Here is a 17,788-nt window from a genome sequence, read left to right as displayed (position 1 = left end):
CTCCCTCTCCTTAAGCTTTCCCATCAAACATCCTTCTTTGAGTCTCTCTTCAAGCACCCTTATATCATATCACTTTCTTTTTCTTTTTTTTCTTTTTTCCTTTTATGTTAATCCTAAACTTATTCTTTTAAGGTAAACACACTAAGTTTTTTTTTTTTAGATAACTAAAATATACTTTTGACCCTTAGTTCTTAAATTGCATCGACAAGACTCTTACATAGTGATTTTGAACCATTTCGACAAATGGGGGGATTACCTCAAGGGTGTCACCAATGCTGATGACAAAAATATTGGGGATAGGTCGGATTCCAACCCATTGGTGGTCAGTCTTTAAGACTTGAAGTCCACCAACATGGTCTTGTAACAATATTGTGAGAGCATGGGGGTCTGAATGGCTCCCAAGTCCTAGACATTTTTCTGGAAGGGGACAAGGAGGATATCTGTTAACTCTGATCATGGTGGCTTCTTTCTCTTCAAAGCTCTTTGTAAAGAAGTTATCTTCAAGGTCCAATCCATGTGCCAACATCTCAAAAATTCTCATTCCTAGTTTGTCCAATTCATGCATGTACTCAATCATTGCATCGCTGAAACATTATGAAACTAAAGTTACCATAAAAATAAAAGCAGCACCCAATTAATTCAGTGAACAAGAGATTAAGAATTACAACAACAAACAAGAGATTAATTAAGAGTGGTGATTAAAAAAAAAACTAGTATGTTTTTGTGTCAGCGTCAAAATATCAAGAGTAGACTAACCTAGAAACTTTTGTGTGCACACACTTCCATCAGTGTTCACATGAACATGCGTGCATATATGCACACTCACGGCCATATATGTTTTCCCATAGAGTAAAGTAAAAGGTCTTAAAGTTCAGGTATTGTTTTCATTTTGGCTCTTTATGTGTCAAAATTTTTATTTGACCTTCCATTTTAGTCCTTTATGAAAATGAAAATTTTGAAACATTAAGGCCAAATAGAAAATTAAATCAAATATGAAGAGCGAAAATGAACACTTTGAAACGTAAAAGGCCAACACGAAAACAAATTAAACATTAAGGCCCAAAATGAAAATTTTGAAATGTAAAGGGTCAAAATGAAAATAATCCCAAACTTTAAGAGCTAAAAATTTATTTTAATGTTTCCATATTGATAATTAAGCACACAAATGAAAAAATTTATAACACAATATGTTTACAGTAACACGTGTGATCATAGTAGTTATTAAGTCTTTTTTTTTTCTGATTGACATAGTAGATACTTAGTAACTCTAGTTAAGTTATCATTAATTATAATTTTTGCATTGTCCAACTATGATCAAGAGCTCTACTATACGCATGATAAATTAAAACTTAACTTGCTCAACGTGTTTTTTGGATTAGTTTTACTCTTTAGGCTTATTAATATATTTGCTTATATATAATTTTTTTTTTAAGGTTCACTTTTTTAAGATACAAAATTTTTTTTATCCGCTTTCAACAAATCAGAATAAAACTAATACAAACACATACTTTAAGAAGTAGTGTAAGTTGGAATCCATGTTTGTCACTCTATAACTTCCATAGTCCATTATCCCCATATATATATATTACCTCTTATGAGAAAGAAAGATTACCTAAATGGCTGATGTTGATTACCAAACACCTTTGTTGCAAATGCAACAACATGTTGGGGTGACTGAAGTAGTTGTAAGATCTCAGCCCAAGGTAAATTTTTTCCATAATCAGGATTTGTGGCACAGTAGCCCAATGGTAAACTGGCAGATCTAGCACCCTTCAGCTTCTGCTCCATAGGAAGATCAAAAAGCTCATTCCAACGTAATTTCACGTTCTCTATGACTTTCAAATCAACCCCATGATCTACTAATTTGAAGAAACCCCAATTGGAGCTAGCATTTACCATGGCTTGGCACAAAATCTCATAATCTTGGCTCTTTTTCTTTTTCTCATCTAAAATTCCCAGGAGGCTTATAATGGGAATGTCATCCCCATCTGCAAATTCATCATAATTTATTGCTGGCCATTCTTCCTTGGACCATACGAAGTTTTTGACACATAAATCGTGATCCATGGAGGAGAGTGACTCAACATGTTCTTCTTCAATTTCTAGAGCCATTACAAGCTTTTAAGGCATTTCCTCTCAATCAATGGGACCATATATATAGTACGAAATGATTTGGTCCCATACCCTCTTTACCCTGTATGCCTAATCCTATTCTTTGTTATAATCAATTGAATATTTTGTTGGAAAATTCGAGGAATTCAGTGGACTATAGTAATGATTCTCTTGGATTGTAATTAATATAACTACTGTCTTGAAGTGGATCATGATTCGTGTGAGTATTTGTTGGAAATTTTGAGGAATATAAGATTATAGTATAGTATTTCATAGAATCTAGTATAGATATTGTCTTGAAGTGGTTTTTTAAAGTTAAATTATTAATTTGATAATATAATTATTAGATAAATATTAATTTGACATCTTAACTATTAATTGTATCAATTTAGTCTTTCAAGTTTCAAAATTACATAAATTTGATTCTTGAGTTTCCTCTTCATGTCAATTTTGATGGAATTAATAATAAAATTAACTTGATTTTAAAATCTTTGCATTTTCTGTAATAACCTTAAACATTTGTTCCATTTGACACATTAATTATTTTTTTAAAAATTTAAAAAAGAAACAAATTTAAGAATGAATTAATATAGTTTTGAAAGTTGATGAATTAAGTTGACAAAAAATGAAGAATTTTAATGAACAGTTAGATGACCGATTAAATAATTCAAAAAGTTAGTGAAGAAACCCAAGATTCTATGGATGCACAACTCTCACTCTAAAAAACAACTAAGATCCCATACAAGATGTTTGGCTCTAGCAGCCGGCCAATGAATGCTCAAAACAATAATATTAGTCTATTAGCATAATAATAATTACAAATTCTACTCTCTTACCCAAATAAAATTAATGATTACAAAAACATGGCTCTCAACAAAAAATTACAAAAACATGAACTGATATTTGTCCTCAGGAAAAAAAAAAAAAAAAAAAAAAAAAACTGATATTTGATACAAGGTGGCCTTTCATCACATTCTGCCCCCACATGTCAGGAACATTCGATCAAACTTGTTTTTATCGCCTATCACTCAATTGAATTAAGACTTTCGTTGTTTAGTTCTTTTTTTATTTAATTATGATCTACGTCCACGAAGGCCGTAAATGAATAGAAAAATAAATAATAATGTTAAGTTATAAAATTATTAACTTTCTTTATTTAGTTTGTCCGTTTCAATTAGCACAGTTAGTAAAGTTTTTTATTCTTAAAAAAGATATTTAGGATTTGGTTCCCACCTACACCAAAAAATCAATTGGTGTCTTAGTTAGACGAATCTCGTTATCATGTAATGAGTTTCATAAATTTTTCTCCAAACTGATTTGGAGATAAACTTTAATTTTTCATTTTTTTTATATATAACAATTTATTTGTTTAATTGATAAATCACCAATATACCATAAAATAAAATGTCCAAAGATTATAAAAATAAGACATGTATAATCATTATTTATTAGCTTGTAACTTGCAATATTCAAATATTAATCCAATGGTATCCGCATCTTTTGTGGTATTCAATGTCTAGACTCTAGAGTTTGAACCTCATCTCCCTTTTCCTTATTTGCTTAGGGGGAAAAAAAATCTTATATACTTATGGGTTTAGAAGTAATTGTAATATCAACAAATCATGAATCGACATGGCACAACGATGATGATGCTCGTGTCTATTGATTTAAAACCAATCTCACATAACATAAAATGTGTGTCCAGGTCTGTTGAGGTCTAAAAAAAACCATGATAAAAGGCCCAAAGAAATGACACATTGGACCAACCCATGGGAAGTAAAAATTGAAAAAAAAAAAAAAAAGGGATTGGGCTTACAAAAGAAAGAAGGATGATGGGCTTGAGGCCCAGGATCCGTGAAGAGACAAGGTTTGGAGTCCATAAAACAAAGGGAGAAAGGAAAGAAGTCAGCCCGCCAGAATCAGAGAAACCAAAGAAAGTCTAGAAGAAAAGGGGCTGGGCTAAGATACCGGAGACTACCTGGGACCTCTGGATGTGCAGCACGGCTAAGGTGGGATTAAAACAGCTCAAAGGAGGATCAAAAGGCACCAGGAACAAAAGGCAGATGGGTCCTTCTCGAGCATTCAGTGATGCAACGCAAAGCCAGAGGGCTTGGAGAGCAACAACTCAAACGCAAGAGGCTTGCACCTCAGGGAACCCCCAAAAAAGGAGACCCATGAAAGGAAATAGTTGGGAAAACCTTCGACTTGGCAGAAAATGACTTGGCTTACTGGGAAAGATGACCAAAGGAGAGAGGCGGCTAAAAGGGGCCTAAGCCTGAAAAGAGAAGATAGAGAAAACTTGGAGGGAGCAAAGCTAAAGGTTAGCTCCCCAAAAGGCACCCTGGAACGGAAGGTCAGCCAAGCACTTTTGAAGAAAAAAATACCAAAATAAGAGAGCTATGGGAAATAAGGAAAGAATCAGTCTTCAGAAGGGCTAAAACAAACAGGGGCTCTGGTACCCAGGGAGCCAAGGGGGAAGAATCAATAGTACCCCAGAACCCTAAAATGATATTATAAAAGGGAGAAGCAGCCAACGTTGAAAGACAGATTTAGCAATAGTGAAACCATATAGAATCATTGAGAAAACTCTGTAAAATTCATAAGAAACCGAGGAATATCTCCCGGTATCCCAGAAATAGCCACTACAGTATATACTTGGATTCAAAAGGATTCAAACTTTGCAAGCCTTAGAGGCTTAAATAGTCGTCTAAGTCTGTAATTTTTGAGCTTATTTGGACCTTGTATTATGTCTTAGTGAGCGCATTGTAATCCATAACTAAGAAAATTAATAAAGTAATTCTTATTAATTTGAGGATCCCAGACAATTATTTTGTGTTTTATTATTATAATCCTGTCTTCCTTTGTTGTTTTCTTATTGATCAATACATATTCTCGCTTGTTAGTGTGTACATATTGCAGGAGTCTTACCCTGTGCACCACTTGGTTTATAAACAGCCTATTTAGCTGTGGTAAACTAAGCTCAATTCCCCCAAACTACAACTGGAGGGTCCGGGGTCCCTGTTTAAGCTTGGGCAAGAATACTAACCGAAAATTGACCATCACAAGGTCTAAAAAAAAATCATGATAAAAAGCCCAAAGAAATGGCACATTGGGCCAACTCGTGGGAAGCAAAAATTGAAGAAAAAAGGGTTGGTCTTCCAAAAAAAGAAAAAGATGGTAGAGCCAATATACTTGAGGTCTAGGATCCATGAAGAGGTAAGATTCAAAGTCCATAAAACAAAGGGAGAAAGGAAAAAAGTCAGCCCGCCAGAATCAGAGAACCCAAAGAAAGCCCAATAGAAGGGGCTGGGCTAAGATCCCGAAGACTGCCTAGGACCTTTGGGGTGTGCAACACGACTAAAGTGGGATTAAGACAGCTCAAAGGGAGATCAAAAGACACCAGGAATGAAAGGCAGATGGGTCCTTCTCGAGCATTCAGTGATGCAGCACAAAGCTAGAGGGCTTGGAGAGCAACGACTCAAGAGCAAGAGGCCGGTACCTCGGAGAACCCAAAAAGAGACCCATGAAAGGAAATAGTTGGGAAAACCTTCAACTTGGTAGAGAAGGATTTGGCTTAATGGGAAAGATGACAAAAGGAGAGGCGCAGCTAAAAGGGGGGCTAAGCCTGAAAAGGGAAGATAGAGAAAAGTTGGAGGGAGCAAAGTTAAAGGTCAGCTCACCCAAAGGGACCTCAGAACGGAAGGTCAACAAGACACTTTTGAAGGAAAAACACCAAAAGAAGAGAGCTATGGGCAACAAGGAAAGAATCAGTCGTTAGAAAGGCTGAAATAAACAGGGACTCTGGTACCCAAGGAGCCAAGGGGGAAGAATCAGTGGTACCCCAGAACCCTAAAGTGACACTATAAAAGAGAGGAGCAGCCAACATTGAAAGGCAGTCAGCAATAGTAAAAATCATATAGAATCATTGAGAAAACTTTGAAAAACTCAAAGAAAGTAGGGAAATATCTCCCGGTATCCTAGAAACAGCCACTACAGTACATACTTAAATTCAAACTTTGCAAGTCTTAGAGGTTTAGATAGTCATCTAAGTCTGTAATTTTTGAGTTTTTTTGGACCTTGTATCACGTCTTAGTAAGCACATTGTAATCCATAATTAAGAAAAATAATGAAGTATTTCTTATTGATCTGAGGATCCCAAACAATTATTTTGTGTTTTCTTTATTACATTTGTCTTCCTTTGCTGTTTTATTGTTGATCAATACATATATTATCGCATGCTAATATATACGTATTGCAGGAGTTTTGCCCTGTGCACCACTTGGTTTGTAAACAGCCCATTTAGTTGCGGTAGACTAAGCCTAGTCCCTTCAAACTATAACTAGAGGGTCTGGGGTCCTTGTTTAAGCTTGGGCCTAGATATCGTTCGAAAACTAAGCCTCACAATGTGTATCATGTGGTAGCTAGGAATTGGCTGACCAAATAGTTACAACAATAACTATGAAATAAAACAAGGGGAGTTGGAATTCAGTTGGGTAATTGCCTCAAAAATCAAGGAAAGAGCAATAGCATATCGAGATTCAAGACATGTGTATCCTAGTAATTTCCCCTTTTAGCATGGACTATGTTGATATTTCATTTTGTACCCCTTACGACTTAATCTTCTATTCCCCATTTATAATGCCACTAGATAGCCTATGACTAATGAAGGTTCTTGCTAAAAACGATATTTGACTAGAAGGATAACTTATGCAATAAAATTCGTTTGGAATACTAACTTTGTGTACGCAGAAATAGTACCCTATTTACATAGGTTAGAGCTAGTAAGCTATGTACAAAATGTTTTTGACAAATATTCATGTAGAGTTGATTCCATATCACTTGGGAACAACCCTACACCCTTTGTTGAGCGCTCTAAAAAGCCTTACAAGCTCATTTTTTGAAACACACATAAATCACCTCAAAAGAAATTATTCAAGAGGGAGTTTTTATTTTATTTTATTATCATTATTTTTTTTAAGAACACCTTTTAATTGAATAGCACTAAACACATTTTATCAAAAATAGTTTATTCATCATCTTTCATAATAGTATGTTTCTCCCCCAAAAGAGGTAAATGTAACTTGATATGAACCCAATTTTTTCGACCCGAAATAAAAATAGATTGACCTGTGACTCAACTTGGAAACACAGTCAACCCTTGACTAAACTTGTTTTTTAGACTTATACATTTTTTTTAAAAATAAAAATATGATTAAGCTTTTGGCAGCACAATGAACTCAATACTATGGGTCCGTTTGGATAGAACTTATTGCTGAAAACTAAAAACTGAAAACACTGTAGCAAAATAATTTTTAAATGTGTAAATAGTACTGCGGGACCTATTTTTAATAAAAAATTGCTAAAAAAGTACATGAACAGTGCGCGCACTGCGCGCTTGTCCCCTACAGCAGCAAAAAAAAAAAAAAAAAAAAAGAAAGAAAAAAAAAAAAGCAGCAAAACGTGGACGCAGCAACTTTAAGCTGAATCCAAACGCCCTCTATATATGCTATGTCATTATCTATACTATTATTTATGGTGCTTTCCCTATTTGGGATGGACTTTTCATTAATTCAAAAATATTCATATGCCCTAAGTTTAAGGGGAGACAAAATTGGAGAATAACATTGTAAAAATACATCTTTAACTCCTACTAAAACATTGCCTATAAAATAGAACCACTCTCGTGTTTCTTTTCAAATTGATTTATCCATTTATAAATTATTATCTACAAAAATTATATAAAAAATTAAAACTAACACATGTTTACGTCTTTGTAAAAATAAAAATTTAAAAATCTTTTGAAATCCCACTAACTCACGTTTCTTACCCACTTACTTTTTTAGTGTTAAAAACTGTAAAGTTGTGATTTATAACTATATTTTATGTTGACTTTATTCCATGACAAAAAGTGTTGTAATTGCTTTAATTTTGTTCATTGTATTTTGTGAGATTGTATTGTATTGGGTTTAGTATTAAGTTGGTGAAGAATCGAGCATAAATTGAAGAATAAGTGGATTTCGTGAGAAGCTAACCCTTGAAAGAGCCATGTGAGAAACACATGTTGGAAGCTGAAGAGTCATGCTAGCCTGGAGGATTTCGCGAGTGTCTCGCGGGTAAGACATTCTCGCTAGATACTGGCGAAACTCTTTGCCTAGAGGATTTTTAAGTGTGACTTTTTTACCTTTCACCGATACTATATATACCTTCATTACCCACAAAAGTATAGGGAGGCCATTTAGAGAGAAAAACTCTAGATAGGTTTTCTACAACACACACACACACACACACCCATCTTTTAGAGAGAGAACTACTCATTTTTATTAAGAAATCATTGTAGCCTCTTCTCCTTCCCTCTCTCATTGTCATACCTTGAGAGGAGATTTGTACCCAAACATAACCCATACATTTTTAGAGTGTAGAAGGTGTTTTGGAGTTTGGGAAGTTTTGGGGATTTGACAAAAGAAGACGGTGAGGCTTGACGAATGCAATCGGGTGTATTGCGAGATCTGGAAAGTTAGACAAGACACGATTTCGAGAAGCTTTGTTGAAGTAGGAGATTGGAGGGCTTCGATGCATTGGGTAGATTATACTTGGAGGGTCTCTTGCTATTCGTGTATCTCAACTTATTTTATAGTTGATCGATTTACCGCTTAGAGGGTGGTAGAGAGGTTTTTCGCCAAGTTCTTCGGTTTCCTATTCGATAACACATCGGCGTGTTATCTTGTGTTTGCATTTCTCTTTTCTTACTATTGTGCTTTAATTTTATTATTTGTTTTTCATATTTATGCACTAGAGTAGTTATCGGTTTATTACACCTCATTTACTCTTATTCCTAACTTAGATAAGTTAGAGTAAAAGCAATCTAGCCGTAATCTTTTACTTGGGGTCTAAACAAGCTCTTGTGTATTCACACAAATCCGAGCTTTCAAAAACAATCAAACTATTTATCAGTTATATCATATTCGTGTCATTCTCAAGACTTCCCACAATCATGTGCTATAAAAATTACAAAAAAAAAAAAAAAAATTTGTGCTAATTTTTTACTTTAACTACCATAGACTTCTAACAAAGAGAAGTAAGATACTTTATGAGAAGAAAGTGGTAAATTATGTCAAATGAGAAAAAAGAAAAGCAATGGGATCCAATAATTTTTGTGGGTGGCTGCATCAAATTTTATTATTACTTTACCGTGTGAGTTTCAAGACTTTTGAATTTTTTTTGTTGGATTTTTTTTTTTTTGCTTATTCTTTCTATTTTACAATGTTGATATAATAAATATTCACCTTCAAAGTCTTTTCAGGCTTTATTCGGCTTCATTCATATTTTGTAGTCTTTTTTTAGCACATTTTTTTTTTGCAATTTACTCATTTGTGTATGCATTCTATATATATGTGATTACTTTATAAGATAAAAATTATTAATCTTTAGAAAAAAAAAAAAAATAGAAGAGCCTTGCGTGCGTGCTCAAAGGCTAGTTATTATTTTATATAATGAAAGTGAATAACATTGACAAGATATTGCAAAATTGAACCTTTTCTATCCAAAAGTATATAAAAAATACGTAAACCACAATTAATACCTTATATTTCAATTAGTTAGCAGCTCTTGATGTTCTAAGACACACAGAGTTCAAGTCCCTCATTTTTCAATTTTTCCAAAAGACTTTTATGATTTAACATTGCAAAATCACGTGTACATAAGAGACTTCCCTCTTAATTTGTGGCTATACACTAGTTTTATTGTTAACTGAACATAAAAGGTTTATAACCTATGATGAGAACATATCAAACAAAAAAATTATGCGAAAACTTACAAGTTAACCTGTAATCCAACCTGACTAGTAACTCAATAGATCTAACCTGTTTAGAATGACTTGTTTTTTTGACATAAACCAACTCGTTTTCCACATCTAGACAAAAGTAATGTAATATTTCTTTAGCATTTTCGATGATTATTTTCAAAACTGTTCAATGAAGAGATGTCTTATGATAGTTTTCTTATTTTTTCTTTAAAATAAGTAGCGACTCCCTTGTAGGTGGCAAAATCACATCACCCCCGCACTTTAGGTTTTGTTTGGAATCTTGAATTTGAAATTTAAATCTCTTGAGATTTGAATCAATTGATTTTAGAAATCATTTTGTATCAAAAAAGTCGTATTCATTTTCAAGAAAATGAAAACACCAAAAAGTTATATTCAGTTTTTGTATTGAAATCCTATTTTTTTTAGATACTGAAAATGAAAACTAAATTCAAATATAAAATCAAACAAGTTTTCTAGTTATAGGTCCCACACAAAAAATTGAAAATGAATACAAAATACACCATTTTTATGGTCAAACCAAACAGATCATCCTTATTGAATTTTGGATATTTTAAAATTATCCATACAAGATATTTGAATTATTATCACTAAAATCCAAAATTTGCTATTCAAACGCACCATAAGGCATGAATTGAAATTGAGTAAAAAGAAAAATAAAATAAATAAATCTTATCAGCAAAACCGTTGTCGTTTCGGTTTGACTCTCACAGCCATCCTCATCATCCGGCTGCGAGGTACACAACCCACAGTCCTTAAAATGAGCCGTACCGTACCGAATCACTTAGAAACTAGGGTTTTTAAGATTAGGTCTAGCCACCTTCTTATTTCTCTGCCGCACTGGCTATTAGGGTTTTCCAGAGCTATTCCAAAATTTTCCATCCCAAATTTCTCTCTTTTTTCATTCAATCTCAGATCGGTTTTTTTTTTTATTTTTTTTTTAAATCTTTCATGGAGCTGAGTAAACAACAGTAGGAAGGGTTTTGTGGTTGCTGTGTAGGGTTCGTAAAGGTTAGGGTTTTGGTGTTTGTTTCTTTCTGATTTTTGTGCGAGAAAGAAATGGCAAGCGTGAACCCATTTGATCTCTTGGGCGATGACGATAACGATGACCCGAGCCAGCTCCTCGCGGCTCAGGAGCATAAGCTCGGCCCTCTTGCTGCCAAGAAACCCCAAGCTCAACCAGCGGCTCAGCCAGCTAAGCCAGCCAAGCTTCCATCCAAGCCTCTTCCTCCTGCACAAGCTGGTGAGCTCTCAGCTTCCATTTCCATTCTGGGTTTTTAATGCTCTTTTCAAAATTCTTTTGTTTGGTTCCGGATATTTGGGTTTTTGATGTTATTTATTCAGTGTTTGTTATATGCATTTTGTGGCTTGATGTGGGTTTTCTTTGTTGTTATGCATTTTGGGTTGAGATTTGGTAACTTGGAATTTGTATGATGTGTGGTTATGGACTTGTTTTTGAAATCGGTATTGATTGTTGTTTGTATTTGTGTGTAGGAAATGTTTTGACTGAATCCAAACGATATCCAACTCTTTGGTATTTGGCAAGAAAAGGAAATCCGATTTTTACATTTCATATTCACTAATTTTTTTTTTATTGTATTATCAAGTTTATAGTGAAGTAAATCAAATGCTTTATTCTCTAAATAAACAACATATGATGGGTGTAATGCAAGGTCAAGATAGAGAGAGTAAATCCATCTGATATTTGAGATTTTGATAAATGAGCATTTCACTCTACAATGGTGCAGCTTATAAGTAATTAATTTATTCAAAACATAAGTCATATTCATAAAACAATGGACAATGCTCAGCTGAATGACCTTTTATTCTGATTTTGCGCTCAATTGTTGTCTTTTCCTTGGCATTTATTTTGATGTGCACGTTTTCGTGTATATTTGAAGGTGGCTTTCAAATGGTTGAGCTTCTGATAATTCAGAAGTGTCAAGTTATGTATTGATTAGTTCTATATCTGAAGTCTAAGAACTTGATTCACTTGTGTGCTTTCCTTGAGAATAGATTGTATGATCTTTTTTCTTACCCTTCAATATTTGCTGTCTAAAGTTACCCCAAAAAAAAAAATGGTCGAAAGTATGGGAAAGAAAGGTGAATGAAGGTTTGATTAGGATGTTTTTCCAATTGAGTTTTTACTTCATTGGGACCTAATGGGTTGTAATTGGTTTTCTGTGACTCAAGTGAGCTTTTGCAAATTTTATTAGTTTTTGCTTGCCTTCTCATAAAGTTGAGGAAATTTAAGGATGTTGCAATCTTTTCGCATTGTGTACCTAGTTCAATGTCTCATTCTAATTATGTAATCTGTGCCCTATGATCTCTATATTTGCTGTGTTGATCTTTATTTTGTCGCAGATGTTGATTAGCTCTTTATTTTTGTTACTCTCTAATATAAATCAGGGTTTAGAAACTCCTCTTTTGTCCCCCTCCCCTTTTACTTTCTGTTGTAGTATGCTTAATTTACAATGTTGTGTGTGTAAAAGGACATATGCTTTACCTGTATGTTTGTTTCATTGTTGCTCTCCCCTTTTGTGGTTTGCTAATAATGATTTTACTACTAGTGATAAACCAACTAATAAATATTTTGTATTGTTTCAGTAACTTGTGCTTCTTAGTTTTTAACTGCTGTACTATTTACTTATTTTGGAACGAGATTTTTATTTTTAATATTTAATTGCCTGATGAGTTAAAATTAATGTTAAAAAGAAAAGAATGAGAAATCTTATGCCTTATGTTTTCTATTGCAAATAATGTTGAAAATAAATTTAATCTTAAAGCATATTTCTATTCCTTATTTGTTTTAAAAACCTGACACAGGCTATACCTAATTATTTTCTCTTTTCATGTGAAAAAGTGTAATATATCAACTCAACTAACTCTGTTACTGTTGTTTGAGCTGAGTGTGTTTTTGTAGACTAAAACCCATAAAAGATAGCCTTTAGATTCTATGATTATGATTTTTTTTACTTTGCTGATGGCCTCTTGGCCAGGTGGCACCTCTTCATGAGGGACCTGGTAGGTGATGTCATGGGTTCAAGTCACAGTTTATGTGAGTTGCTTACCAATAAAAACCATATCCTTTTGTTTTCATTAGTTCTCTCTGCAACTGACAAGAAGTTATTTCATATTAACTTCCTTAAACAAAGCATAATATTGCTGAGTAATTTAGTAAGTTTTACACATTTTTATTACACCTTTTTATTGTTTGTTTCTAAAAAGTAAAGTGGAAGGTAAGAAACTGTTATGTAAAATAGAGTACCATGTTTAGTTCTAATGTTATCTCTCTCTCTCCCCCTCTCTCAATGCATGCTATGTTGAGGTTATATTGCTCATAAAATCTGACACCTTTTATAGGGCAACGCATACATGTCTTGCATATCTGATATTTTCTCTTTTTTTTTTTGGTTGAGTAGTGAGGGAGGGAAAGAATGAAGTGGGGCGTGGAGGGGGCCGTGGCGGTGGACGCGGGTATGGACGTGGACGTGGTGTGGGTGGATTTACTCGAGATTCAGTTAACAATGAGAATACCTTTGGCAACAACAATGGATTCTCTGGTGGGGGGTACAGGCCAACTGAAGAGGGAGATGCAGGGAAGCCATCTGAGAGGCGTGGCTCTGGTGGACCTCGTGGTCCCTTCCGAGGTGGTCGTCGTGGTGGTTTTAGCAATGGAGAGGATGCTGAAGGGGAACGTCCACGTAGGACACATGAACGCCGCAGTGGGACTGGACGTGGGTTAGTCTTTTTGTTGAGATAATTGTTTTCATTATTAGGATAGATGACATGATCTGTGCTTTACAGTCCTGTAGTTTATCATTGCAGTGATTAATTCTATCTTTTTCTGTAATCAGGAGTGAGCTTAAACGTGAAGGATCTGGTCGTGGTAATTGGGGAACTCCAACTGATGAAATTGCTCCGTAAGTATATTTGCTGCCACTTAGGATTAGAACTCTTTGTGATGATATGGCTATTATGCTTCAATGTGATGTGAGACCTGCTTATATGTGTGCATATCTGCACTTTTTTGCTAAAATAAGGGATGCTGAGGAGCCTGTAACTGAAAATGAGAGGAATGTTGGTGCTGAGAAGCAGTTGGGAGGAGAGGACAATGTTGGTGATGCTAGCAAAGAGAATCCCGTTAATGAACCGGAAGAGAAGGAGCCTGAGGATAAGGTAAATTGTCCTATTGTTCAAGATGTTGGATATGCTGAATTGGCTTGTTCTCCAGCATATATATTTTCTCCAATTGGAAGCCAGAAAATTAAAAAAGAAAAAACTAGCAGCCACAGGAATGGTTGTTCTGATTTTTATTGCAATCATGTGAAGCATAGTGTATTGCTTATTTTATTTTCTATTTTAGGCCTTTAATTATGCCAAGGGCCTTGTAGCTGAATTGACACCTCTCTATGTATAAAGTGCATGGGGTCTAGGGGGAAAAGGGTTTGAGCTGCAGAATTAGCAGCCCGTTGTAATTATCTAAAAAAAAGAAAAAGAATTTTAGCCTTAATTATTGGTAGTGTGTGCACTTTTCTTATTGTTTGATGTGATGGTAGATTTTTATAGAAAAGGCCTAACATGGGGATGTAGAATCCTTTTTGTTTTTAACCAATTATATAAGATGCAACTTTCCAGGTGTATCAGCCTGTGTGTGCATTATGCTTGGGGTGGTTTTATTTTCCAGTTTGGGTTGCATAATTTTGCCAACCCTAGAGAGTGCTGGAGGGGTGTAAACGGGAAACAGCATAATCCACTAACTCAGAGTCATGGTGTAAAATCACATTAATCAGATACTTAATACTTGTACTGGAGACGCAAAAAAAAAAAACTTGAATTTAAATACTTTATCCTTTTCCTACTCTTAAGAATATTACATTTTTATGGTATAAGAAACTTCTTTCTACTTCTATGTAATCCAGATTAAAGATATCATCCTAAAATTGCATAATATTCTTGTAATAGGAGATGACTTTAGAAGAGTATGAGAAGGTAGTTGAAGAGAAGAGGAAGGCTCTGCTTACACTAAAGACTGAGGAAAGGAAGGTTGATGTGGACAAAGAATTTCAGTCCATGCAGCCCCTTTCAACTAAGAAGAGCAATGATGAAATCTTTATCAAACTGGTGAGACTTTAGAACTCATTAAATAACGACCTTAATTGATTTTGATGTACCTTTTGCAAGTATGCTGACTTGTTGCCATTTGGTCGATAGGGTTCTGAGAAGGACAAGCGTAAAGAAGCAGCTGACAAAGAAGAGAAAGCAAAGAAGGTATGGCTGTCTCTCTTATGCATGAACTAGCATTTAGTTTTCAACTTTTAGCAGTATTCAGTCATAGTATGATGGTTGTTTTAGTTGTCCATATTGGAGATTCTATTTGAGTAACTAGAAAATATTTACTTGCATGCTACTTGTTCTTACTTTCTAGAGATATATGATACATGTGCTATGTTCATAAGTGTACATGTTGATGTTGTGTTGAGCCAGAGGGATATTTGCTGTGTCAGAAGAGCTGGGATTGGAAGCATTGTTGGGATGGGGTGTCGCTCTTTGCCCCACAATGGATTATCTTATATTGATTCCATTGGTCATACTAGCATTAAAATCTGATGATCCACTGTTTCAGACAGCGAATGATCAAGATTATTTATTTACTGATTTTCCAATGATCATCTTATCATCATCATTGTTCTAGCCAGAGAATATATTCTACAAGTTTTTGGCGATGTTCGGAAGATTTTTAATAATATTATTATTATTTTAATTTTTATATAAATTGGAATTAATAATGGTAACTTGGCCATAAATTATTATACCATAATTTTTAAAGCTAAACAAATAATATAAATCTTTGGGTAAATTACGTAATTCCCCCTATAGTTTGTGGGTGGTTTCTGATTGGACCATAGATTCTAAAAAGTTTCAATTAAAACCATTAACTTTCTAAGACATTTCAACTTGCCCCTTCACTGAGTTATTATTAACAAAAAGTAATAGAAATTCATATAAGTTGTGCTTATAACCTATGTAGACAAAAAAAAAAGTCTCTATTTGAATGACATGTAGCATTGTGGAACCAAAAAAGTGTACAAAATAATCTAAAAAAGTACTAAAACATAAATATAATTTGTTGAAGATTTGATGATTTTGATTATTTTTCATAATGAAATACCACAGGATGTTCATGTGCTGGATATTTTAGTGCCTATAAAAGTCTCATCACTTGTTTGCAATTTACTTGATTTTTTGTTAGTTTTAGTTGACAATGATTCTTTGAGGGGTCAATTAATATAGGGTTTTAACTGAAACTTGTCAAAATCTAGGGTTTAATTTAAAACCACCCCCAAGTTATATGGGGAATTGTGTAATTTTCCCTTCTTTTTATGCATCTTTCTATGAAAATTCTTTTTTCTTTTTATATTTTTGGTGTCTAATTATGAAAGTAGTTATTAAATCTCTATTGTGCCACATTATCCTGACTCCTGAGTACTCATTCTCTGGGAAGTTTGTTAGTGCTGCTCAGGTCTTGAATGTATCTGCTAGCTGTGTCCTTTTATTAATTGACTGATTTTTGTGTGTAGTCTGTTAGCATAAATGAGTTTCTAAAGCCTGCTGAAGGGGAGAGGTTTTATAACCCTGGTGGTCGTCGAGGTCGTGGCCGTGGTTCAAGAGGAGGATTTGGTGGAAGCAACAGGAGCTTCAATGCAGAAGCTCCTGCCATTGAAGATCAGCAGCAGTTCCCCTCCTTGGGTGGTAAATGAGAATTTTCCACCTGTTTCTTCTCTTTGGCTTCTCCATTGGGGTTCTGCTATCGTTTCTGGAGTTTGAGTTGCAGGCTATGCACGGGCATATTTAAAACTAATCTTTAATATTATGTTTGAGTGTATATTTTAGATGTTATTTCTGGACCGAGAAGTCATGCATCAGTTTTGTTTTGAAATAGGTGAAACCAGTTAGTTATTTTTGGATATCTCGTTGTTTCATGTATTTGTTTACTTGTTCATGCTTCAAGCCAATGGAAGAGCTATAATGTTGGACTGATTCTGGAAAGGCCTTTATAGAAGATCCTCTAATTGGCGCTAATTGCTGTATTTTCTTTTCAATTTAACATTACAAGAATATGCAGCCAAAGTTGCTTGATGCTAAAGTTGTTTTTGTTTTATTCATAACCCAAACTTTATCGCCGAAGTTTAGGTAAGGCTTAAGTTTAATTTATGATGCCAATGACACTGAAAAATATGCGGATATGCCTAAAATTATACATGGCAAAACGGGCTAGATTTGCTGGCTCGACCTGAACCTGCCCGCTTTTTTTGTGGGTCAATCTGGCTCGACCCATGACTTATTTGTTTTTAAAATTTTTTTTTTCTTAAAAAATATTTAAAAACTATATGGCATTATGGGAAGGTGTGCTAGACTATTACTAGATACGTAACATTATTATAAAATGCACAATGAGCTGGTGTGTTTTGGCAGTTTTGCTCCCTATTTACTAAAAAAAATAAAAAGTTAGATGAAAGGGAAAAAAAATATACAAAAGGAATAGTAAAATACTAATATCTATCTAAGTATTTAACCACATGTCCATTTTTTTCTTTATCCAAGTTTGTCTATTTAAATTTAATATAGTACAAATAGTAATAATGTAATATACTAATATCTATCTAATCTAAATATATAACTAGCACAAAGCCGCTAACTCAGCCACAATGAGTCAGTGACAATTGACAAAGTGACCAACAGAAAACAAAACAAAATAACTTAAACAAAATAATTGCAATTTTTTTAATGATTAGGAATTTGAGCATTATGAAGGTTGTAGTGCCAAAACAAAAACGAAAAATCTCAATTGGACTT

At 34.2% G+C, this 17,788-nt stretch overlaps 1 protein-coding gene across 1 annotated transcript; it reads left to right on the top strand.

Annotated features, from left to right (window-relative positions):
- The first annotated feature begins 10,743 nt into the window (after positions 1-10,743).
- Positions 10,744-17,078, top strand: LOC142613141 (RGG repeats nuclear RNA binding protein A-like). The gene is made up of 7 exons (XM_075785355.1): positions 10,744-11,174; positions 13,354-13,672; positions 13,789-13,854; positions 13,975-14,110; positions 14,897-15,055; positions 15,146-15,202; positions 16,513-17,078. Exons 1-7 carry the CDS (start codon positions 10,991-10,993, stop codon positions 16,690-16,692), a joined length of 1,101 nt encoding a protein of 366 aa, XP_075641470.1. The 5' UTR covers positions 10,744-10,990; the 3' UTR covers positions 16,693-17,078.
- The last annotated feature ends 710 nt before the right edge of the window (positions 17,079-17,788 follow it).

The sequence above is a fragment of the Castanea sativa genome, chromosome 10, assembly GCF_040712315.1.
Source record: "Castanea sativa cultivar Marrone di Chiusa Pesio chromosome 10, ASM4071231v1".
NCBI classification, from domain to species: Eukaryota; Viridiplantae; Streptophyta; class Magnoliopsida; order Fagales; family Fagaceae; genus Castanea; species Castanea sativa.
The sequence above is the reverse complement of the archived record's forward strand: the minus strand, read 5'-3'. Positions and strand labels throughout refer to the sequence as shown.

Excerpts from the sequence above, each read along its gene's own strand:
- LOC142613141 (XM_075785355.1), top strand. The coding sequence starts at position 10,991 with ATGGCAAGCGTGAACCCATTTGATCTCTTGGGCGATGACGATAACGAT. Across the intron at positions 11,175-13,353 it reads TCTTCCTCCTGCACAAGCTG|TGAGGGAGGGAAAGAATGAA; the intron begins GTGAGCTCTCAG and ends TTGGTTGAGTAG. Across the intron at positions 14,111-14,896 it reads AGAAGGAGCCTGAGGATAAG|GAGATGACTTTAGAAGAGTA; the intron begins GTAAATTGTCCT and ends TTCTTGTAATAG.